Source organism: Salvelinus fontinalis, chromosome 7, assembly GCF_029448725.1.
Source record: "Salvelinus fontinalis isolate EN_2023a chromosome 7, ASM2944872v1, whole genome shotgun sequence".
Taxonomy (NCBI): Eukaryota; Metazoa; Chordata; class Actinopteri; order Salmoniformes; family Salmonidae; genus Salvelinus; species Salvelinus fontinalis.
In genome coordinates this window covers 23,275,774-23,300,863 of record NC_074671.1, presented here as the reverse complement: position 1 = coordinate 23,300,863, position 25,090 = coordinate 23,275,774, and the positions used below count along the sequence as shown (strand labels likewise).

The 25,090-nt window shown below is 39.3% G+C and overlaps 1 protein-coding gene across 5 annotated transcripts; it reads right to left on the bottom strand.

Annotated features, from left to right (window-relative positions):
- Positions 1 to 742: 742 nt before the first annotated feature.
- LOC129859244 (myosin-7-like) lies at positions 743 to 20,352 on the bottom strand. Of its 5 annotated transcripts, XM_055928755.1 has the most exons (38): positions 20,152 to 20,352; positions 19,686 to 19,829; positions 19,438 to 19,594; positions 19,328 to 19,355; positions 19,130 to 19,235; positions 18,535 to 18,627; positions 18,051 to 18,114; positions 17,862 to 17,960; positions 16,487 to 16,590; positions 16,262 to 16,400; positions 16,029 to 16,147; positions 15,696 to 15,845; positions 15,423 to 15,593; positions 14,939 to 15,248; positions 14,752 to 14,825; positions 14,371 to 14,576; positions 14,149 to 14,272; positions 12,956 to 13,092; positions 12,611 to 12,866; positions 12,110 to 12,352; positions 11,847 to 12,023; positions 11,591 to 11,736; positions 11,423 to 11,513; positions 10,953 to 11,342; positions 10,722 to 10,848; positions 10,511 to 10,629; positions 10,226 to 10,422; positions 9,873 to 10,056; positions 5,591 to 5,756; positions 5,353 to 5,477; positions 4,957 to 5,265; positions 4,641 to 4,844; positions 3,998 to 4,294; positions 3,750 to 3,854; positions 3,539 to 3,634; positions 3,311 to 3,445; positions 1,229 to 1,277; positions 743 to 860 (listed from the first exon to the last, which is right to left on the bottom strand). In XM_055928755.1, exons 1-37 carry the CDS (start codon positions 20,350 to 20,352, stop codon positions 1,257 to 1,259), a joined length of 5,814 nt encoding a protein of 1,937 aa, XP_055784730.1. In that variant the 3' UTR covers positions 743 to 860; positions 1,229 to 1,256. The 5 variants fall into 5 exon arrangements, with proteins under 5 accessions (XP_055784730.1, XP_055784731.1, XP_055784734.1 ...); XM_055928756.1 differs by lacking the exon at positions 1,229 to 1,277; XM_055928759.1 differs by lacking the exon at positions 1,229 to 1,277 and having other exon boundaries at positions 14,752 to 14,816.
- Between the last annotated feature and the right edge of the window lie 4,738 nt (positions 20,353 to 25,090).

Here is a 25,090-nt window from a genome sequence, read left to right as displayed (position 1 = left end):
ACATCTGCTATATGTTTACAATAGTTTTGCAGCAACTGAAGTTCCTTCTGCGAAACATAAAGTGATTCTATTTTATCTGTCTCTTGATTCCTTGTAGGCCTACGTTTTTCCTCAATTTGATGTTACATTTTACTTCTCATCTCTTGCTTATTCCTTTTGCTTTCTTCCCTCTTGCACGGCAGCTAATTTCAAAGTATCTTATCTGATAGTTGTCTCCATGTCTCCTTAACTTTGGATTGAACCTGTATAAGTATTCTTTTAGTAACTGCATACAGTTCAGATACCCACTTTTATTGTTGTCTGTGTTGTTTTGTCCACTGCTCAGAATCACATAACTGTCATTAAAAATGTCATATTTCTAGTAATGTAAAAATACTATTTATTTTGTATATATCCTGACCATGATGACATTAACTGCCAATTATGCCCTTAGGCCTAGGGCAAGCTAATACTCACAGCACTGAAATTATGAAAGATCCCTTTCAGTATATATGACAACAGATTAACAATTTGATATGATGTGTGTACTAGTGGACAAGTCAATTTCTGTCCAGCATATCACTGGGCCAGGTGATTATTAGTCAATTTGAGATAAATAACCAATTTAGATTATGGAACATTAAATGTCCTTTTCGTTATGGAATTCCTGTTTGTATTGGAATCAACAACAACCCTGATGTCTATACCAGACATGGAAAACCTTTGGCATACAGGTAACATGTTACAAGCAATACACAAAGTAGCAATTTAAATTGACTTTATTCTTATGTTGCATGGAGAATAAAGAAAGACTAAAGCACTACAATCAATAGATTTTCAGAAAGGTCCATCCGAGAGCTTCACTCTTCATCATGTCCTTTCTATGACAAAGAAGATAAATAAAGGTTGAGAAAATGTGCTTCTGTATTTTCTGAAAAATGTCATATCAAATACTGTTCTTCATATAAATATTTCCATCAACTGTTCCAATAAATCATGTATTAAAACATTTTTGCTTGCCATAGCACAAAGTGACCACTGAAACCAAGATATGCTTTTGAAATAATGTTTGTAATCCAATTCATATTTGATCCTGTCCTACACAATATAGAAAAAAAAGTTGTAATGAATAATAGTATGGCTGTTGGATATCAAATACTTACAGAGCTATTGAGGTAGAGGCTGTTGTAATACATGTGGGAATTTACAAATTATAACCAATATTATTATTTTCATTAAAAGAACTGACCTGGGAGCCAGCATCACAACTCTTGGCCTCACTCCTCATCCTTTCCTTTCTGTGACAGAGAAGATGGATGGATTATGAGGACATTTTAATACTACTGTGTAAAGGAAAACATTTTATACTGCCATTTACTGTGTCCTTAAAATATATGATTGGAAACTTACACATACTGTTTATGAATATCATGCTGTCCCATACAGATAGTAAACACGTATCTGATTCTCTTTACTGTGTAATAGCCAACACTAAGCTTTTACAAAATGTTAATTGGAGCAATAATGTCCAATTAAAGAATTCAATAAACACTCATATATTTTTCTCTTCAACTACAGTATTACAGAAATGAGTTACAACTGTTAAAGCTGTTTGCCGCACAGATTCAAGGAGTAATCAAAAACAATTCTAGATTTAGCCAAAATTAAAAGGGAACTCCTCTCAAAAATCATTATCAGCTATGTTGGTCCTAGCCTGAGGTATTGAAAAATAAATCCATGATGTCATTCTGACTATTGGCATTCAATCAAAATGTCCCTTGATCTTGTCCTGTATAGTTTTAGAACACAATAGATGGCAGCAAATGAATAAACATACATTGTTATCCATTATGAATAACAATATATATAATGATATTATGAATAGCACATTTAATGAATATGCCTTAAAGCTTTTCAAATTGGAGGCTTTTTTCATCTACAGTGCCTTGCGAAAGTATTCATACCCCTTGGATTTCTTCATGTTTTATTGTGTTACAAAGTGGGATTAAATTGGATTGAATTGTTTTTAAATTGTCAACAATCTACTCAAAACACTCAGTGATGTCAGTGGAAGATTAAAAAAAAAAAAATGGTTAATACAAATTGGATAACTAAAATATAGTCGTTGCATAAATATCCCGCCCCTATGTTTAGGCTAGCCTAAATAAATTCAGGAGTAAAATTTGTCTTAACAAATCACATGGACTCACTTTGTGTGAAAAAGGATTGAAATGATGTTATTTATGACTAACCCTTCCTCTATCCCCCATACATACCTCTGTAAGGTCCCTCAGTCAAGTATTACATTTCAAGCACAGATTTAACTACAAAGACCAGGGATCTTTTAGAAAGCCTCATAAAGAAGGGCAGTGATTGGTAAATGGGTAACAAATCAGACATTGAATATCTCTTTAACCTTTTTTTTTTTTTTTTTTTTACCTTTATTTAACTAGGCAAGTCAGTTAAGAACAAATTCTTATTTTCAATGACGGCCTAGGAACAGTGGGTTAACTGCCTGTTCAGGGGCAGAACGACAGATTTGTACCTTGTCAGCTCGGGGATTTGAACTTGCAACCTTCCGGTTACTAGTCCAACGCTCTAACCACTAGGCTACGCTGCCGCCCCAAAACCTTAAGCATGGTCAAGTTAATCCATCTAGACAAATCAAAGATGCAGTCGTCCTTCTGAACTGAGCTGCAGGACAGGAATGAAACAGCTCAGTGGTGTCACCATTTGGCCATTGGTGTTTTTTTTTAAGTTAGTGTTCAATGGCTGTGATGGGAAAAAACTGACGATGGATCAACAACATTGTAGTGACTCCACAAAAATGACTTAAAAGAAAAATACAAATATACAGAATATAATTAACACTACAAAACAAAACACAGCAAATTAATATACTTTCTGGCTTAACTTGGCCTAAAATTGCTGCCTAACCATGATCCCCAGCATCTTGACAGAACTTGAATAATAAGGAACAGAATAATGGGCTAATATGACACAATCCGGGTGTGTAAAGCTCTTAAAGACTTACCCAAGAAGACTGACAGCTGTAATCGCTGCCAAAGATTTATTGACTTTGGGAGATGAACTCTTCAATTTCTATGAATCTTTGACATTACAGAGTATGTGTCGATTGTATGTGTATTTTGTGCAGATTGTTGACAAAAAATGCAGTTAAATCTATTTTAAATGCACTTGGTAATACAACAAAATGTGAAGAAATCCAAGGGGTATGAATATTTTGCAAGGCACTGTACATTGGGACACTGCAGTATAAGGAAAGTCTGCAAATTATCCTTTAGGATTCTTAAAAAGTAACTTTACTGACCTTGGAGCCGGCATCACGACTCTTGGCTCTCATCTTGTTGACCTGAGACTCAGCAATATCAGCCCTCTCTTCTGCCTCATCCAGTTCATGCTGAATCTTGCGGAACTTGCCCAAATTGGAATTGGCTTGTTCCTCCTGTGAACATTTTTAAATATGATTTAAATTTATAGCAAACAAAACAATTAGAAAATTACAGATATATCAGTTGGATGATAGAAGGTTACTTACAGCCTCCTCTGAAGTTCTCTTGTAGGATTTGACCTTCAGCTGCAGTTTGTCCACCAGGTCCTGCAGGCGGCTCAAATTCTTACGGTCTTCTTCAGTCTGCACCCAAAAAGAAGAGACAAAACAGAGTCATACTGGAGATGTATCTTACATTTCATTCGGAGCATGTTAATGTAATTGTGCACTGTCAAGTTAAACCTGGTAAGGAGTGTACCTGGTAAGTGAGCTCTTTGACACGTCTCTCATATTTACGGACTCCTTTCACAGAATCACTGCACCTCCTTTGCTCCAGTTCCACTTCAGTCTCTAGCTCTCTCACCTAGAAAGACATGATCAATGTTAACACAACATTTCCAATTACTTTGTTAGTTACCACTACTTTAATATTGCAGCTAGAAATATGACTAGAAATATGACATGTGACATTGAATTAATAGACGAGATTGTAGCTTAGACACTTACTCTGGCCTCCAGCTTCTGGATCTGCTTCTTGCCACCCTTCATGGCGATTTGTTCAGCTTCATCCAGGCGGTGCTGCAGGTCCTTGATGGTCTGCTCCATGTTCTTTTTCATGCGTTCCAGGTGAGCACTGGTGTCCTGCTCCTTCTTCAGCTCCTCTGCCATCATGGCAGCATCAGTAATGGCCTTCTTGGCCTTTTCCTCAGCATTTCTACACTCCTGCACAGCCTCCTCCACTTCATTCTGAAGCTGGGATGTGTCGCCCTCTAGCTTCTTCTTCTGGCTTAGTAGGCTGGTGTTCTACACATATATAAGACAAATTACTTTTATATTACCTCTACGTACCTCAAGTAGCAGACATTTAAAGATGGAATCCATAGTAGGGGAATCGGCACTGTCTGTCCAACCGCCATTCTTATTGTTTTTGTTTTGTTGACAAAGCAGAGGTGAGGAGTGTCACACAACATGGTACAGTACATTTTCTGCTGTTTTATCGTGCTTGCAATGATGTCCAAAGGGAAAAAACTGTGTTTTTCATTTGCAGTAACTTCTTTGTTGTTGTAATATCGCAAACAGACGTGTCAGTTTCACCATTAATTATTTCAACTGTAAGGAGAACACAAATTGTTATGTATTACCGACTTACCTGTGAGTGCAGCAGCTGAACTCTCTCACTAACATCCAGCAGTTCCTGCTCAGCCAGTTTGCGGCCTCTCTCAGTCTGCTCCACCAGGGCTCTCAGCTCATCCAGTTCAGCCTGCATCAGGTTGTTGCGTCTCTCCACAATGGCAATATTCTCCTTCAGGTCATCATTGCTACGAAGAGCATCATCCAGCTGCAGTTGAGAATCCTGTAGAAAGAATTACTAATTTTACTATATTTATTGTATTGTTTCACAGTGTGTTTTGGCTTTATCTGAAGGCACAAGCAATGCTTTTAATTCAATGGTGTGGAAATAATACCTTCAGATGGGAATGGAGACCTTTAAGTTGCTTCTGGGCCTCGGATGCCTGCCTGTTGGCCTGGCTGAGCTGGATCTCCATCTCATTGAGATCTCCTTCCATCTTCTTCTTCAGCCTGAGAGCTTCATTCCTGCTGCGAGTCTCTGACTCCAGGGAGCTTTGCAGGGTATCCACAACTCTCTGCTGGTTCCTCTTATTCATCTCCATTTCCTCATCCTTCTCCACCAGCTTCCGTTCAATGTCAGCTTTCACCTGATTGAACTCCAGCTGAGCTCTCAGGATCTTGCCCTCCTCATGCTCTAGGGAGGCCTATGAGAACACAGCCACCAATAGTTTGTAAAATCGTAAAATTCAATGGTGGTACTTTCCCTATCTGGAAATGTTTTCTGTTCTCACCTCAGCTTCCTCTAGAGCAGACTGTATCTCAGCCTTCTCCTGCTCCAGCTGTTTACGGATCTTTTCCAGCTCATGGATGCTCTTTCCTCCCTCACCAAGCTGCTCAGTAAGGTCAGAAATTTCCTCTGTGGAAAAATGTAGTTGTACATCAGAATATTTTTGGGATAACTGATCTCTATAACATATTCATATTTTATTTACTAAGTTTTATATAGGCCGTTAGTTATTATGCTCTGACCTTGGAGGTTCTTGTTCTCCCTCTTCATGGTCTCCAGATGATCCAGAGACTCCTCATAAGAGTTCTTGAGTTTGAAGAGCTCAGTGCTGAGAGATCTGGCCTCTTTCTGGGAGCTCTCCAGCTCACTCTGAGACTCCTCAAACTTCTGCTTCCAGTCAGCCAGGACCTGAAAATCATACAGGTATTTTAGGTATTTTGAATGCAGTGTATGATTAAGATGAGATGTACTTTATTGTCCAATAACTTACAGAGAACGAAAATGTGTCTTTATGCTAACAAGCCAACTCCTTGAGACACACAGTGTCTGGAAGCAATGGGTCAGGGGGTTAAGTGCCTTGCTCAAGGCCACGACGGCAGGTGATGGTAGGATGTAGGATGATGCCAGGAATTCTATGGTTTCCAGCTCACTCCGCACCAGGTTTTCTGGTCTGAGGTTGCTAGCTAGATTTTATAACCACTAGACCAGTGGTTCCCAACCTTTTTTGAACCATGTCACACTTTGATGGGATAAAAAATTCTGCAGCCTCCCAAGTGGCGCAGCGGTCTAAGGCACTACATCACAGTGTTATACGGCATCACTACAGCCTGGGGTTCGATCCCAAGGCTGTAGTGACTGGGAGTCCCATAAGGCGGCACATAATTGGCCCAGCGTCAGGGGAGGGTTTGACCGGGGGACTTTACTGGGCTCATCCCTATCTAGCGACTCCTTGTGGCGGGCTGAGCGCCTGCAGGCTGACTTCAGTCGTCAGTTGAACGGTGTTTCCTCCAACACATTGCTGCTGCAGGCTTCTGGGTTAAGCGAGCTGGTGTTAAGGAGCGTTGTTTGCGGATCATGTTTCGGAGGACGCATAACTCAAACACCGTCTCTCCCAAGCCCGTTGGGGAGTTGCAGCGATGAGACAAGATCGCAATTGGATATCACGAAATTGGGGAGAAAGAGGGGGTAAAAATATATGTATACTGTATATAAAATCTGCAGGACAAAAAAAATTGTCCAATTCATTTATTTAGTGGTAATGACCTCCATCTCATCTGATCCATATTGCTAATCATCTATTTTCAATGACAATGTTTTTATTTATTTTTTTATTGTTTTTTCTTACCCCCTTTTCTCCCCAATTTTCGTGGTATCCAATCGCTAGTAATTACTATCTTGTCTCATCGCTACAACTCCAGTACGGGCTCGGGAGAGACGAAGGTCAAAAGCCATGCGTCCTCCGAAGCACAACCCAACCAAGCCGCACTGCTTCTTAACACAGCGCGCCTCCAACCCGGAAGCCAGCCGCACCAATGTCTCGGAGGAAACACCGTGCACCTAGCCCCCTTGGTTAGCGCGCACTGCGCCCGGCCCGCCACAGGAGTCGCTGGAGCTCGATGAGACAAGGATATCCCTATCGGCCAAACCCTCCCTAACCCGGACGACGCTAGGCCAATTGTGCATCGCCCCACGGACCTCCCGGTCGCGGCCGGCTGTGACAGACCCTGGGCGCGAACCAGGAGACTCTGGTGGCACAGCTAGCGCTGCGATGCAGTGCTCTAGACCACTGCGCCACCCGGGAGGCCTGACAATGGTTTTTATAGATGAAATTGTGTTTATTTTATCTATTTTCATAGTCCCTTACTCATTATGATTAATTTGCAAGTACCCCTTTAAGAGCTTCCCGCGAATCCATGGTATACATTAATTTAAAAAGAATTCTCTGTACATTAGGTCTTTAGATTAAAATAGGTTTGGGTGAGAGAAGACCGGTTTTTCTGCATTGTAAAGGTGCAACCACGGACACAAAACTATGCTCTGCCTGTTTCTATGGCAGAGGCTATGATACAGAGCTAAGCATAATCAGACTTGCCTTTGCTAATGGTTTCTCACAAGGCGAAGTAAAATGATACAAATGACTTTGTAAATGGATTCAATTGAGATTATTTTTGTAATTGGCCTAAACACAATACCCCGTACTGTCGAAGTGTTATTAGGTTCGTCAAAATCTTTACAATACAAATTCATTAAAAATGAAAAGTTGAAATGTCTTGGGTCAATAAGTATTCAACACGTTGTTATGGCAAGCCAAATAAGTTCAGGAGTAAAAATGTGTATAACAAGTCACATAATAAGTTGCATGGAATCACTCTGTGTGCAATAATAGTGTTTAACAGGATTTTGTTATGACTACCTCATCTCTGTACCCCACACATACAATTATCTGTAAGGTCTCTCAGTCAATTTCAAACATAGATTCAACCACAAAGAGGGAGGTTTTCCAATGCCTCGCAAAGAAGTGCACCTATTGGTAGATGGTTTAAAAAAAGTAGATAGAATATCTCTTTGAGCATGGTGAAGTTATTAATTACACTTTGGATTGTGTATCAATACACCCAGTCACTACAAAGATACAGACATCCTTCCTTACTCAGTTGCCTGAGAGGAAGGAAACCACTAAGGGATTTCACCATGAGGCCATTGGTGACTTTAAAACAGTCATAGAGTTTAATGGCTGTAATAGGAGAAAACTGACAATGGATCAACAACATTTTAGTTACTCTACAATACTAACCTAATTGGCAGAGTGAAAAGAAGGACGCCTGTACAGAATAAAACACTCCAAAACATGCATGCTGTTTGAAACAAGGTACTAAAGTAATACTGCCAAAAATGTGGCAAAGTAATTACATTTTTGTCCTGAATACAAAGTGTTATGTTTGGGGCAAATCCAATAGAACACAGTACCACTCTCCATATTTCAAGCATAGTGGTGGCTGCATCATGTTATGGATGTGCTTATAATCATGAAGGACTGGGGAGTTTTTGGTGGATAAAAATGAAACGGATTGGAACTAAGTACAGGAAAAATCCTAGAGGAAGATGAATTCACCTTTCAGCAGGAAAATAAAACACAAGACATTGAATGTTCCAGAGTGGCCAAGTTACAGTTTTGACTTAAATCTACTTGGAAAATCTATAGCAAGACCTGAAAATGGTTGTCTCACAATGATCAACAACAAATTGACAGTGCTTGAAGAATTTTGAAAACAGTAATGGGAAAATGTTGCACATTCCAGGTGTGGAAAGCTCTTAGACTTCCAGAAAGATCCAGAAAGATTCACAGCTGTAATCTCTGCCAAAGGTGCTTCAACAAAGTATTGACTCAGAGGTCTGAATACTTATTTGAAGGAGATATTTCTGTATTTCATTTTCAATATATTTGCTAACATTTCTAAAATCAAGTTTTCACTTTGTTATTAGACAGTGTGTTGAAGAAGGCGCAACATCGCCTCTTCAAACATGAAATTTAGCTTGGCCTCTAAGACCCTCACAAACTTTTTTAGATGCACAATTGAGAGCATCCTGTCGGACTATTTCACTGCCTGGTACAACAACTACACCACCAACGGTGATGCGGTCTGCCCAACGCATCACCGGGGGCACACCACCTGCCCTCCAGGACACCTATAGCACCCGGTGTCACAGGAAGGCCAAAAATTTTATCAAGGACGTCAACCACCCGAGCCACGGCCTGTTCCCCCTGCTATCATCCAGAAAGCAAGGTCAGTACAGGTGCATCAAAGCTGGGACCGAGAGACTGAAAAACAGCTTCTATCTCAAGGCCATCAGACTGTTAATTTGCCATCACTAGCCAGCTACCACCCGATTACTCAACCCTGCACCTCAGAGATTACTGCCCTATATACATAGACATGGAATCACTGGTCACTTTAATAATGGAACACTAGTCACTTTAATAATGTTTACATACTGCTTTACTCATTTCATATGTATATACTGTATTCTATTCTACTGTATTTGTGTCAATGCTACGCCGACATTGTTCATCCTAATATTTATATATTTCTTAATTCCATTATTTTACTTTTAGATTTGTGTGTATTGTTGTGAATTGTCAGATATTACTGCACTGTTGGAGCTAGCAACATTATCATTTCGCTACACCCGCAATAACATCTGCTAAATATGTGTATGTGACCAATGAAATTTGATTTAAAGTTTTCACTTTGTTATTATGGGGTATTGTGTGTTGATGGGTGAGAAAAAAAATCTAATTCATCCATTTTGAATTCAGGCTGTAACACAACTAAATGTGAAATAAGTCAAGGGGTATGAATACTTTCTGGAAGAACTGTACTCCCAAGTTTTCCAAAGGACACGTTTATAAGTGAGTGTTCCAAAAACTTACCAGTCGAAAACCACTGCACTAGGCTACCTGCCGCCCCTCATGTACAATAATGAAGGCTAATAGGACTTGTGTATTCCATGTTTTTTCTTTACCTTGTCAAAGTTCCTTTGCTTCTTGTCCAGAGAGGCAGCAGCTGCATTGGATCTCTCCACATCCACCATGAGATCTTCAATCTCATTCTGGAGTCTGTGTTTAGTCTTCTCCAGGGATGAACATTTAGCATTAACAGCTTCCACAGCTTCCTCTGCATCCTGCAGACGCTGAGCCAGCTTCTTCCTAGATTGACATACAGTAGATGAGAAAAACATTTCAAAACAGTTGTTTAATATATAACGGTTGTATAACAGGTAATCCATGTATTATTCATCATGTACATTTGTGTATCGCTCATTCAGCCAAGGTTCAATATCCTGAAAAGTAAGAGGAAGTAATAAAACATCCTTACTTTGCGTCCTCAAGCTCCTCAGTCTTCTGGATGGCATCAGTTTCATACTTGGTTCTCCACTGAGCCACCTCAGCATTAGCCTTGGACATGCCACGCTGCAGCTCAGACTTGGCCTCCTGCTCCTCCTCATACTGCTCCCTCAACAGATCTGAGTCATGGCGAGCAGATTGCACTGCATGGGCAAGCGCGTTCTTTGCCTGGTAAGGAAATTTTAAAAAGGATCTGTAATTATGCCTGATGATGAATGTAGTTAGATAAGTGCCACTGCATTCTTTGTATAAATACCTTGACTTCCTCCTCCAATTGTCTCTTGAGGTCTTCAATCTGCTGAACGTTGGACTGCTTACCTCTGGTCAGTTGAGAGACCAGAGAGTCCTTCTCCTCCAACTGTCTGGCAAATTCACCTGTTTTCATGCAATTCAAATTATTTTTAATTATATTACTTAATCAGGAAATTTATTGTGGTTGTTCAATTTATAATTTTTTGTTAATATACCATTCTCAGTTTGAAGCTTTGCTTTCTGCATGGTGAAATCATTGATGGAACGCTGTCCTTCCTCAGCTTTTGTCCTGTATTCACTCATCTGGTCCTCTAGAGTACGGCACATTTTCTCCAAGTTTGTCTAAAAACAGATTTGTTTTTGAATGACAGAACAGCATCACTAGATTGCATCTTTAAAAAGCATGTATAGATTTTTCTCTTTGATTTACCAATGATACCACATACTTTGGACTTGACAATCTGTTCCATGTTGGAGACCACATCATCCAGCTCCAGTCTGAGCTCACTCTTCTCTTTCTCCAGCTTCTGCTTCACTCTCTGAAGGTTGTCAATCTGTTCTCCCAGGTCAGCTACACTGTCAGCATTTTTCTTCCTCAGAGTGGCAGCTGTAGCCTCATGCTGCAGGGTAGCCTCTTCAAGGTCTCTGCGCACCTTCTGGAACTCAGCCTCCCTCTTCTTGTTCATCTCAATCTGGGCAGCAGTGGCTCCACCAGCCTCCTCCAGCCTCTCACTGATCTCTTCTAGCTCTCTGGCCAAGTCTGCCCTCTGTTTCTCCACCTTGGCACGGGCAGCTCTTTCAGCCTCCAGCTCTTCCTCTAATTCTTCAATGCGGGCCTGAAATGGTAGGAATTAAATTTATCTAGTAAAAATGTTACTTTAACAAGTAAAGCATTTCAACAATTTTCTCAAATTACCTGCAGCTCCTTCAGTTTCTTCTGGAGCTGGACACCCAAGGCTTGCTCATCCTCAATCTTGCTGTTCAGTTGGCTCATCTCAAAGTCCTTCCTGTTGAGAAGAATATGATTTTTTTGTGTTTGCTATTGAATAATACTTTGAAAGCACTTTTTGACCTGTGATCCTACTTCTTCATTCTCTCCTCCATCTGCTGCTTGTCATTCTCCAGGTCCATTAGGCTCTCCTGGGTCAACTTCAAGTCTCCCTCCAGCTTTCTCTTGGCTCTCTCAAGGTCCATTCTCACCTTCTTCTCTTGCTCCAGAGACCCTTCAAGCTGATAAAACATATATTGAACAATAGTCAGAGTAACCATTTTACTGTAGCCAACTTGTTTGATATAACTTATTTTGCTGTCATTTTTATGAATTCCTATTTGATACTCACATCATCAACTTGCTGTTCCAGTTTGGCTTTGGCCTTGGTCAGCGTGTTGACTTTGTCCTCCTCACTCTGCAGATCATCCAACGTTTGCTGATGAGCTTCCTGCAGAGCCTTCTTCTCCTTGGTCAGCTTGGCAATAATTTCATCCAGAGCTGCCATCTCCTCAATCAGGTTTTTAACCTAAGGAAACAGAACATTGTCATTACACTTCCTCCAAACGTATTAATTGTCGTTTTAACAACACAGTAATAAAGAAAAGTGTTGACCTTGTTCTCTGTGGCATGCTTTTCCTTCTCCACTTTAGCCAGAGTGAGCTCCAGATCATCAATGTCCTTCTTGAGTTCTGAGCACTCATCCTCCAGCTTCCTCTTCTTAGCAGTTAGCTCTGAATTCATCTCCTCCTCATCCTCCAGTCTTTCTGTCAGCTCTTTGGCTTTGGCCTCAAGCTGGATTTTGCTTTTGATCAGACCTTCACATCTCTCTTCAGCATCAACAATAGTGTCTTCTTGCTGTCAATGTGTCAATATATTGTAAGTATGTCATATTCTCCAATGCTCAGAAGTTTGTTTGGAGGCAAAATATTTGGACAGTACAAATGATTGACAAATGCTCCACTGATTGTACGTATCTATTTAGAGAATCACGTCTCTTTTCTCTCTTTTTTTATATTTCTCTTGTTAGCTCTTAGCTAAAAGCTAACCAGTAAGGCCATTTTGACCAAAGATGTGACTGCAGAAAGTAACTGTAGTGCAGTTAATATTACTCACAGTTTGGACAGCGAGCTGCAGGTCATTCTTCTCTTGGAGAAGGGAGACCATCTTCTCTTCCAGCTCCTTTCTACGGGCTTCACTTTTAGCATAAGCCTCTTTAAGCTTCAGGAATTCTTCCTTCATGTTGGCCATCTCCTTCTCAGTCTCTGCTGACTTCAGCAGAGGTTTGATCTTGAAGAACATCTTCATCCAGGGCCAATTCTTGACACCCATGAAGGCACGAATGTTCCATTGGATCACAAGCAAGGCATCCCTGCAACATTTTTATAAAATATGGTTAATACAATCGTTCCTCACCCCTAACATATCCTCTGCAAAATGTTAAGATAATCTAATTTATACCTGCGGTCAACCATTTTCTGGAACTCAATTCTAGCAAGTAGACCACGTGATCGGGCCTGGAAGCCAGTGATGATAAGAGCGAGACGATCGTCTCTCATCTCCTCAAGTAGACCCAGGAGACCAGCCTTGAAGAATACCTGAAGATACACAAAGGTCATAATGTGGTGCTTGGATCGTCTTGTATTTGGTGGGATTGTATTTTTCTGACAGTTGACTATAAATAATTTGATTGTGGTACCCCCCAGATTTACAAAACGTGGCAGTCATGTTTAGATTGCTAATTTCTTGCTTCTGTAATGAGCAATTGATTTTATAACTTCAGACCCAGCATGTTGACCAAGAGTTACTAAATTTGGCAAGGTCTTTAAAAGTAGAAAGTCCATCTGAAACGGTTTGGCCATTATGCTTTTAATTGCTTACTGTAGATCTGGATCTACTACATTGTGGCCCTATACCAAGTATAAATGTGTATTTCTTGACTTGACCCATTTGACCAAGAGACAGATGACATGAGATAAGCATTATCAGTTGTATATTAGCAGTTATTTCAAGAGTGGTTAATGGGCAACAAGCTGCATAATCCATAAACTAAAAGTAAAGCTATCATGCTTGTTAAAAAAAATTATAGTTTTCAACAACCATATTAATAGATTGATTTTTATAAATAAAGTTTTGTCTGAAAATGCTGTTTGAGGTCCTTTCCTTAGTAAGTGACGTCAAGAGTTAAGCTTGTGAGAGAAGAGGGACTCAGGATAATTGACGATTTTCACACTAGAATTATCATTTGGATGGGCGTTCAAGTGGATATTTCTGAGTCGTATGTGGTAAATTCCCACTTCCCACTTGATTACGAACTCACCATTAGATAATTTACCTTAGTGTGTCCTAATCTGTACTGGGTGTGGTCTAAAAGTACAGCTATCATGCTTGTCAACAAATGATAGTGTTCATAAACCATATTAATAGATTGCTTTTATAAACAATGTTTTCCAAGATAATGTTGTTATCGGGGTAATTACCTTAGTAACTCACTATCCGATGTCAGTATGTTGAAGAAGTGGGAGCTCAGGATGATAGACGAGTTTCACACAAGTAATTACCAGTTGGAGGGGAGTTCAAGTGGATTATTTTGAGTTGTATGTGGTAAATTCCTACTTCCTACTTGGTTACGAACTCACCATTAGATAATTTACCTTAGTGTGTCCTAATCTGTACTGGGTGTGGTCAATATCCAAAGTGCCCAGCAGTTTTTCTGATGCCTTCATGTTGTCCATGAACTGACCCTCAGGGATAGCATTTGGATTGAGGATGCGGTATCTGAATTTAAAATAGAAAACAATTATCTTCAAAAATGGAACACCTGAATAGGTAAACAGTTGAATTTATTTTGATAAGGAAATTAATAATTATTTTACCTTTGTTTGAAGTCAGCATACAGGATTCTGTTGGGGAAGCCCTTTCTGCAGATCCTGATGCCTTCCAGCACACCGTTACAGCGCAGCTGGTGCATGACCAGAGGATTCTCCATGGCCCCAGGAGTCTTGGTCTCGTTGGGGATGATGCAACGCACAAAGTGGGGGTGAGTAGACCTCAAGTTGGTCATGAGTTTACCCAAGTTCTCCTGTCAGTATGACAAATGTAGAATTTTCCATCAGTGAATGAGTCTCCAAGTACCTCACGAGTCACAACGGCATTTAATGCTAACATGCCAATCCACAACATACTGGCATCTCAAGTATAGTGCAAATATAATACATTTGTTCATTATACATATGTTGATTTAAGCTCAGATTTACCCTGTGCAATGCAGACACAGTCTGGAAGGAAGAGCCTTTCTTCTTTTTTCCTCCAGCCGCTTTTTCTTCAGGTGCTGTATGATAATGAAATAACTATTCAAATATACTATTTTTACTACTATGATATACTGTGGATTGTTATTTATTTGAATGTGTTGTATTCTTTGCAGATATGAACACATAGTACCACCTTCTGCACCAGCATAGTTTGCAAACAGGTTTGCCAGGAACTTAAGACTTGACTTCTGGAACAGTCCGACCACAGTCTCATTCAGCGGGTCCTTGTTCTTCACCAGCCAGTTACCAATGTTGTAGTCAACAATGCCAGCATAGTGAACCATGGAGAAATGGGCCTCTGGTTTACCCTTAACAATCCTAGGCTTCTGGAAGCATGCATTTTTGCCGAGATGCGTATCATACAGCTTAGCTTTGAATGTATTATCACTGGCCTTAGGGAACATGCACTCCTCTTCAAGGATGGACATGATACCCATGGGCTAGTGGAAGGAATGAATGAAAATAAATTAACGTTAAGGGAAAAGCATAGTGAATAAATATCAGAATAATTTGTCATGGAAGCACATTTATGAAGACTGTCCTTGTAATATTTGAAATCTCAAAGATTACTTAGGATACATCATATAAACTTCTGCACAACTGAAGATACCAACCCTTTCAATGAGGTCAATGCAGGCAGCCAAGTCCATGCCAAAGTCAATGAACTCCCAGACGATGCCCTCTTTCTTATACTCTTCCTGTTCCAGCACAAACATGTGGTGGTTGAAGAACTGCTGCAGCTTCTCATTAGTGAAGTTGATGCACAGCTGCTCAAATGTGTTGAACTGAAATAGAAGTTCACAGTTACTTTATCTTGTCAGCTGTAATTTTGTAGATTAATCGTTTTATGATGTGTCCTTTTTATCAAATTTACATCAAACACTCACCTCAAAGATCTCAAAGCCAGCAATGTCTAGCACACCAATGTAGTGCTGGCGAGCATTCTTAGTGTCCAGAGTAAGGTTTATTCTTATCACCATCCAGAGGAACATGTTCTCGTAAATTTTCTTTGCCAGTGCACCAACAGCGTAGTAGACCTACAAAATATTGAGAGAAGAAAATACCTCAACATAAACACAATGGACAGTTTCCAAGACACTGATCGGCCTAGTCCTGGACCAAAAAAAGCATGTTCAATCGGGAATTACAGGTATGAACATCTTAGCAACTTTATAGACAAGTTTCATGCTCAATATTATGAATTTTTTTGGGAGACTCACCTGGTTGACATTCTGACCTTTGGTGACCCACTCATTCCCAACCTTGACCCTTGGGTTACACAAGCCCTTGACCATGTCAGCAGAGTTGAGGCACATCAGATATGCAGCTTTGTCAAGATCTAGAAAGGCAAAGTTTTATGATTGGAAGAGGCAATCTAACTGATTTTAGATGTTCAGATTTTTCAGATACTACTTTATAATGAAGTGAACGGTTTTAAATCTTCAGCACTCACCCTCCGTGCCATCTGCTTCTGCTTGCTCCTCCCGCTGCTTATTCTTGAACTTCATGTTGCCGTAGTGCATGATGGCACCAGTCAGTTTATAAATGCCATTCTTCTCCTCTTGGGAGAAGCCCAGCACATCAAAGGCATCCTAGTCCCAAATTAAAGGTAATTGTTTTGCACTGGAGAAGGGATGGGACTATTATATCATATACAGTATATAGATATATTACTCACATCAGTAGCCATTAGCTCATCTGAATCATTAATGGAAGTTACAGCAATCTCTCCTTGGGAGATGAAGGCATAGTCATAGGGATTGCTGGTGATGAGTAGCATCTCTGAAAATAATTGAACAGCACAGTATAATTTCTGTTGATGCTGTGGTATAGGTCATAACATAATATAATCAGTATGTGGATTGGGGTCAATTAGAAAATTGGCATTGTTTTTAAATAAGTCATTTTATAAATAGACAGGTCAACAAATTAGCCCTAATCAAGTTTCAAAAACTGCAGCTGGAGATTGTTTTGTGTGTATTGAGTATTAGTGTTGTGTGCTTAATTTTTTTTTTTTAATAATTGCACCTTTCTCGTGGACAAAGAAAATGTTAAAAATCACACTATATTGTTTTGTGAGGTTTACAGTGGGGGGATGGGGGTAACGTAAACTCGCCTTGGTCCGTACAATTTCTCTTATTTTAGCGCCCCAAAAACGTAATACTTCCAGATCAACTGTAATGTCAATACCATTGTAAAGCACAATTTCTCCCCTTTCCAACAGAATCAATTATATGACCTAAACGCTGCCCGTTTCTGCATAATTCAAGCAGGCAATGAGCCCCGTCGGGTCTTTTTTTTAATGGCGGGTGGGGAAGCGAAACTAATGCGTGATAGTGAGAAGGAGAGAGATGTTGGAGATGAAGGAGATGTTGTGTGGGAAAATGGCTTTTTTTCACTCGATCTGTCCAACTTATCACCTTATCGCCTCTAAAATGTAAATTAAACACTTTAAAGAGTTTATATAATGTGTCATTACATACCTATTTGAAGGTTTGTGTCGAATTCGAATCGGGTTTTTAGGGTGGTGCTAAAGTGATCTTAGAAGTAAACAGCGGCTTTGAGAATGATGATCGCATGCAATGATGACGCAAAAGAATGACTAGGTATCCCCCCCTTACCCTTGTCACTGTCCATTTCTTGTTTTTAAACGATGAGAGAAGTGCTACACCTGGTGGAGAGAGATTGTAAGACAGAAATAGTTGCTTTATGCGTGCTGTACGTTACGACATGACACGTCACAATGTAACGGAGGGTCCGTTTTTTCAACTTTCCTCCAATACTATAGAGCCATTACCATGTCGATCAACGCTTGAATAGAAACCTAGTTCACACCCCCGATTTTGAAGTCAACACAGTCGCTACAATCCCATTAGTTTTCTTTGTAGACTCGTTTGAATGTTGCGGTGGCGCACATTTGTACGGAATGGGGTGAGTTTACGTTAGCACACTGCCTGGGCTGGCTGTGCTGCACCATAAGAATTTAATTGGATTTCATTAGAAAGGTTCAGTTTAATCCAGAATCGACCTCAGTTTGATGATTTAATACTCACCCAGAAGTTCTGGTTTCTTTTGGGACAGGATCTGGTAGAAGATGTGGTAGTCTCTCTCAGCCTTGAGCTGGAACGTGACACGTGACTTCTCTAGAAGATCTGATCAGTATGGAAAGGTTATTTTGGTATTAATGTGTTTCCTGTCAAAGAGATCTGTTCAAGCCTGGGCAAGTTGAGTGTTGTACTCACAAGTCTCAATGTCAGCAGACGAAAGCTTCCCAGTGACTCCAAAATGAATTCGGATGAATTTACCCTGTAAGTTATTGTCAAAGCAGAAATTACAGAGCACACCAGATCTGGCTTCAAGTAGTATTTGTTTTCTTTTTGAATAGCTTAGTAGGTGCGCATGATTGAGCTTGCATGGTGTAATGGAACTGATGGAATAGTCCTACAAGTTTAAATTCCACCTATCGGGTTCTCTAGGCAAGCTCAATCAAACACTCAATTAAACCCAGCTTTGTTGCACACATACATATTTGATATGATCTACAGTCCCAAAAGGGAAGATTAGCTGATGACCTGAGAAAGATTAGCTGACGTCATGACATCAACTAATTATATCCTGATAAAATCCAGATCCTACTAAAATTCAAACACAGAAGATAACAGAAAATATTAACATGTATGATAAGATTTAAATGATATTTGACAAACAAACAAAGACCAAACTTACAAATCGGGAGGAGTTGTCATTCCTGATGGTCTTGGCATTACCAAAAGCCTCCAGGGCAGGATTGGCCTGGATGATTTGATCCTCCAGGGTCCCCTACAACCCAACAACCACACAGTGTTAAAATTATGCAATAAAGATCTGTATGAAATATTTTGTTAACACATTCAGCCATGAAAAATGTTGGGGGCGTGGCAAATGGTGCGGTTTTAGAGTTTCAAAGCAAATATTCTGCAATTCTGTACATTTTGCCATGCGGCTGAGAATATTATTTTTCATTTTTAAAGTTAATTTCCTTCAATAATTCTACACATTATGACATGGCTTATACCTTGTTCTTATGCAATCTGAGTGACTCAAACATTATAACATTTTGGGAATTTTAAATTCTCCCTGACTATTTAATTTTTAATTGAGTGATTGTTAGTTCTCAAAGATGATCTTATTTAAAATATTTTGATCCATTATCTTTTCTATATACTTATCTGGTTTTAGTCATTTAAGTTTACACTGAAAACGTTTTTACCACCCCCACATTTCTTTCAAAAAAGTATTATTAATATTAAAAAGTATATAAATGTTTTTCATTCTATTTGACCTTTTTTTCATCAGATGCACTTTTCTTTCCGCTAACAGCAGCAATGCTGGCGAAATACTGGATGACTCTCTTGGTGTTCACAGTCTTTCCAGCACCGGATTCTCCACTGGGATTTAAAAATACAAATGTTGACCTATCAGAATTTCTCTTAATTTCAAATAGTCTCAAATGGATATAGCCTTTGGTTGATGTACTTACGTGATAAGGACAGACTGATTTTCCCTGTCTGTTGAAAGAAAACAGACAGTAAATTTGTCATTTTCCAAATGTAATTTTCCATGTCAATGTAAATGAAAGTTATATTTTACCTGACAACATGTACTGGTAAGCATTGTCAGAAATGGAGAAGATGTGAGGTGGAGCTTCACTCCTCTTCTTGCCTCTGTATGCATTGACAACAGACTGATCGTACACTGGCAGCCACTTGTATGGGTTGACAGTAACACAGAACAGCCCTGAGTAGGTCTGTGGAAGACAAGGGGGATAGCGCAGATTTAGTTTCATTCATTTGAATTAATACTTGATTTATTGGAGATATTAGCAGGTCATTGCTTACGTAGATCATCCAGGCCGCGTAACGCTCTTTGAGGTTAAACAGCACAGCGGGCTCGTGCAGGAAGGTGAACATCGCCATGTCCTCAATTTTATCAAACTTTGGCGGGTTCTGGGGGTGGACGTCGTCCTCCTTCACAGTAACAGTCTGAAAGAAGAGCAAATTCAATTGTTTTGTTCAATTTTTAAGGTGTAGAGACAAATCCTAACTTGAGATTGATTACACACAGTGTTGAATTTTCGCAAATTATACATTTACACGTAATGCCTGATTTGCTTGAAAGTTATATGTCATGTTAGGATTCTGCTTTTTTTTATTTTCTCTTGTGAGAATAATTTTAATAGTAAACATTAAAAACACATAACTCAATTCAGTTTATAATTAATAGTTCATCAATCATAGAGTTACCGTAGTAGAAAAATGTATTGTCTTATGATTTTCCAGAAATGTTTTTCACCAAACTATTTACCTTTCCAAACTCCGTATCAGCGGTGACTTTAGCCCCATCTCTGCTGGTGATTGTGGCCTTGACGTATTCAACCTCAGGGTCAGGCACATAGCACTCTCTCTTTATGTCAAAGGGTCTAGTCTGGCATTCCATACGCTCCTTGTCTGACTTACGCAGAAAGGAAGCTGCGGCGCCAAACTCTGCCATCAAACTGTCCCCCATTTTTAATTCTGTAAAGGCAGGAACAGACCCAAACACTGCCATCAATGCGGCCCCCATTCTTAAATCGATGGAGGTATTTGTGTATCTATTATTATTAGGTTCAATTATCAATTACATTTATTTCAATCAAATGTATTTTTAAAGCCCTTTTTACATGAGCCGATGTCACAAAGTGCTATACAGAAACCCAGCCGAAAACCCCAAACAGCAAGCAATGCATATGTAGAAGCAGATGTAGCATAGCTTCCCGATTTACATGTGGCTGTCCTCTCACTGTTGCAATGGTTTGTTGTATGCTAGGATTCTCATGACAGACATTTCTCAAACTTAAGAAAGAACAACCATTTCAAACTTCATACTTTACAGTATTTTTTACAATATGAACCACATTTTGATAGTTTTACATTTTATTCTGTTCATGACAAAGGGAACCGTGCATATTGTGGTAATAACCTAATATCAGTGTAAAACACTAATATTAAACAATATTAAATACATCAACAACTTTAGGGCTCCAGGGCTGTACTTCACTTCTCTCTGGTACCATTTTTGGAATGCATAATGTAAATAAAACATTTGATCCCAAACATTTTCCACCAAAGACCTAAGTTTTATTGGAAAATGGTATACTGGTATTACTACTGTATGTTTACATGTGTATTGTATATGAGTAGTATATTGTATCATAGCATAATGGTCATGGCGGAACAATAGAACTTTAAAATATAAGCCTAAAATAGACACAAGCGTCAAGGCAGAACAGCAGTAAGATACCAGATTTAGAGTCATAGATTAATAAGAGTTTATCTGAACAATGTGAAGGTCAGCCAACCAATAGAACGTTGTAAATAAACAAAATCATGTGACTTTCACAGCAGGCCAAAAGTAGCTACGTCCACTGTAGCTGATATTTACCGCTTGTGTTAGTGATGATACTGACTATTGTAATTAATTACTTTACAGGAGAGATATGTTATACAAAATATACAGATGTAGCATCTTAATTTGACCTATATTGTCACAGCAAAATAATCCTGTAGCAACATGATTTTAATTATTAGTCCATAATGTTGCTTGTTCGGTGGTTAGGCTGTTAGCTGGCCAAAAGTAGGCTACATGAAAAGTACAATACTGTCTGTTAGTGTAAGGGTTTTCAGTGAAATTATGTAAATCACGAAGCTCATCTGCATTTCGTGCGTTGCAGGAAAAGTCCTCAACAAAAGTCTGTACATCTGTGAAAGTTGACTAGATTGATGTGTACAAACACCAAAATGTTTGCATTACAAATTTGGCAAGCTGTTATACTTTTCATGAAACACATTTAAAGACTTCACTCAAACCATTAGGAGGCATCTTGTAGAACCTATTCTTTTATGAAGATTATGATTCTTACCAGTTGTTGATTACCCCTTGGATACGTTTTGGTGGAAATAATTTCTACTGAAAAGGAAATAGACATACAAGTACAAATATTAGTCAACTGACCAGCTATGTGTGGTTATGACCATTGTTAGGTCGTATAATGATTATCTTTGCCCTCCTCAGCAGACTGCCTCTATATGCCTACCTTCAGGATGTCCAGTGTCTTGTGTCTCCCCCTGGTCTGTCTCCCCTGGTCTCCATCACTCTTTATAAAGAGTGTTACTCAGCCATATATGGAGATGGGCTATGTCATGACATAAATTAGACTGCTTATTTCAAAAGATCTGTATTTGGGACTAGAGGTGTATACCTCTTTGACCTATCAGGCTCGTTGTAGGCTATTCCAGGGTGGACAGAGGATGCATTGAAAGCATTACCCATGTTGTTTTACTTCTGAATTTGTTATTGTGAGGTAGTTTGGATTGACAATAGCAAGCAGCAGGTCTTTACAGTACCAGTACCATATTCCCAAAATGAGAAAAAATAAGTTAAAACATCCTCATTTCATTTCATAACCTGTATTCAACTGGTCATTTATATTTTTAGGGATTTTAATGGTGTGTAATTGGATGTACAGCATAATGCAGTTAGATGTTCATTGACCTACTTAATCACATATTATTTATTCATCAGAGATGTTTGGAATAAGTTTGACTCCTCTAATGTTCACTGAAGGTGAGCATAGAGAATCTCAAGAACATTCGCACAGTAATAGAGACATGTGATTACATTTCCTGAGCACTTTCCTCTTGAAAAGGTTATAATATCCTGTGTAATGTGATGGCTAATGGGTTAAGAGTAACCTGTGTGGAATACTTAATAAGGAGTTGAGCCAAGGGGCATAAAGGCTTTGATTTGTAGTAACACTCTCTTAAAGGTCGAGATAGCTGTCAATGCATAGTGTAAAGCTGTCGACAAGCCGTCAACAAGGTGATAATAAGTAGTTGTCATCGCCAGAGAGAGTTCCCCTCCTTAAAGACATGTGCAGAGGCATAGAGGTGCCTTACAACTTAACACCTTGGGTCTCCGTTCGGCTGTGATGTTACCTAATTAGCTTCCAGGGCTGAAAATATCCCGTTACTCAATGACACTGTTAAGGGTCGAATTCCCAGCTGTCGTGTGTGTTGTGGGTGTGTTAATATGTGATTGGAGGGGAAACATTTGTAGATTTCAATTTTTAACGCCTGCGTGAACCTCCACTCCCCTATGTATTTATTTGGACAGTAAAGCAAAAAGTTTCATTTTTGGATTTGAGATCAAATGTTTCATATGAGGCGACAGTACACAATATCACCTTTTATTTAAGGGTATTTTCATACATATCTCTTTTACCGTTTAGAAATGAAATCATTGTATGTATCTGGTCCCAGCATTTATCATAAGTTTTTGGACAAATTCACTTATATGTTTATTAAATTAGTTCAAGTTTAATATTTGGTCCCATATTTGTTCCCATATTCCTAGCACGCAATGACTACATCAAGCTTGTGACTACAAACTTGTTGGATGCATTTTCTGTTTGTTTTGGTTGCGTTTCAGATTGCAGTGCATTCGGAAAGTATTCTGACCCCTTGAACTTTTCTACATTTTGGTACGTTACAGCCATATTCTGAAATGCACACAATAACCCATAATGACAAAACAAAAACTGTTTTTAAAAATAAAAATATTAAGAGCCTTTACTCAGTACTTTGTTGAAGCACCTTTGGCAGCGATTACAGCCTAGAGTCTTCTTGGGTATGACTCTACAAGCTTGGCACACCTCCCATTTCTCCCATTCTTCTCTGCAGATCCTCTCAAGCTCTGTCAGGTTGGATGGGGAGCGTTGCTGCACAGGTCTCACCAGAGATGTCCGATCGGGTTAAAGTCCGGGCTCTGGCTGGGCCTCTCAAGGACATTCAGAGACTTGTCTTGAAACCACTCCTGTGTTGTCTTGGCTGTGTGCTTAGGATCGTTGTTCCGTTGGAAGGTGAACCTTCACCCCTGTCTGAGGTCCTCTCTCTACTTTGCTACGTTCATCTTTCCCTCGATCCTGACTAGTGTCCCAATTAAGCAATAAGGCCAGAGGGGGTGTGGTATATGGCCAATATACCATGGCTAAGGGCTGTTTTTACGCACGACACAACGCAAATTGCCTGGACACAGACCGTAGCCTTGGTATATTTGGTCATACTGTATACCACAAACCCTTGAAGTGCCTTATTGCTATTATAAACTCGTTATCAACGTAATTAGAGTAGTAAAAATAAATGGTTTGTCATACCCGTGGTATACAGTCTAATTTACCACGCCGGTCAGCCAATCAGCATTCAGGGTTCGAGCCACCCAGTTTATAATAACAGTTAGCCAGCATTTAATGTTGAGTATGTGGTAATGAATGTCCCTTCTGTTGACAAGAATCAATGCTTAAATTTACTAACTTAAAACTACTACTGATAGTGTAAAAAAAATAGTGTAATCATTACCCTGAAGAAATATCAGTACATGGTTAAAATATTGTCTTACTGAAAGATGAATTTCAAAAGAAGCAACAACCAAGATGATATTGATTGAATCCTAATTACCAGCATAATACATTTCACAGCATTGTTATGAAGGTTATCTTGAGGACTGAGGCCCAACTTAACTTTTCAAGTTTGTCAATTCGTTCTAAATGAGGCTAATGCTGATTTAATCTAAATTACACTATAGTGCCTTGGAAATATGATGGCATTGCTAAAGTAGGCAAAGAAGTAGTAGGAAACCACTTTATCATCATTATGGTGTCAACAGGTTTACTTTAGGCAGATGGCAATGGTACAATTAGTTAGCAGATATTGTCATAAATACCTAGCAAAGCTACCGTTAGCTAGCTAAAATCTGTTGCTTTCCACTCAGTCATTAGGCACGGACTGACCAGTACGATTTTCTAGCGTCTCCTATTGTTTGAGAGTATTTTGCACCTCTTCACAGATTGACGGCTGTAATTTGGAAACCGACTCTACTTATAGAAACGGGTGAAAATTATGTCTGTCAGTCTCCCATCGGTAGGTGGGTGGTCCCTATAACACACCGCACCGAGAGCAAACGAATGAAAGGTGAACGAATGGACCCCAATTTTGCAATCTGTTTGGTGATTTTTCTCTTTTACAGATTCGGTAAAATATACTTGCACCCTTGTAAGATTATCTATTTCTTCAAAAATAAGTTGACATTTAAAATACCTTTGGTGTTTACACGTTTATTTATTTTATTTATAACTGCACAGGACCAAGTAAAAAATGGCCAGTAATAAATTATTTAAAATTCGAATTAATTTGGTTGTAGGGAATGATTC

Bases quoted from the DNA above. Each gene is read 5' to 3' on its own strand.
- LOC129859244 (XM_055928755.1), bottom strand. From the start codon at position 20,352: ATGGGGGACAGTTTGATGGCAGAGTTTGGCGCCGCAGCTTCCTTTCTG. The intron at 14,273-14,370 runs GTAAAATAATTA...TTTTAAATTCAG, and splicing joins TATGCTGACTTCAAACAAAG to ATACCGCATCCTCAATCCAA. The intron at 4,295-4,640 runs GTAAGTCGGTAA...ATATATGTGTAG, and splicing joins TTCAGCTGCTGCACTCACAG to AACACCAGCCTACTAAGCCA.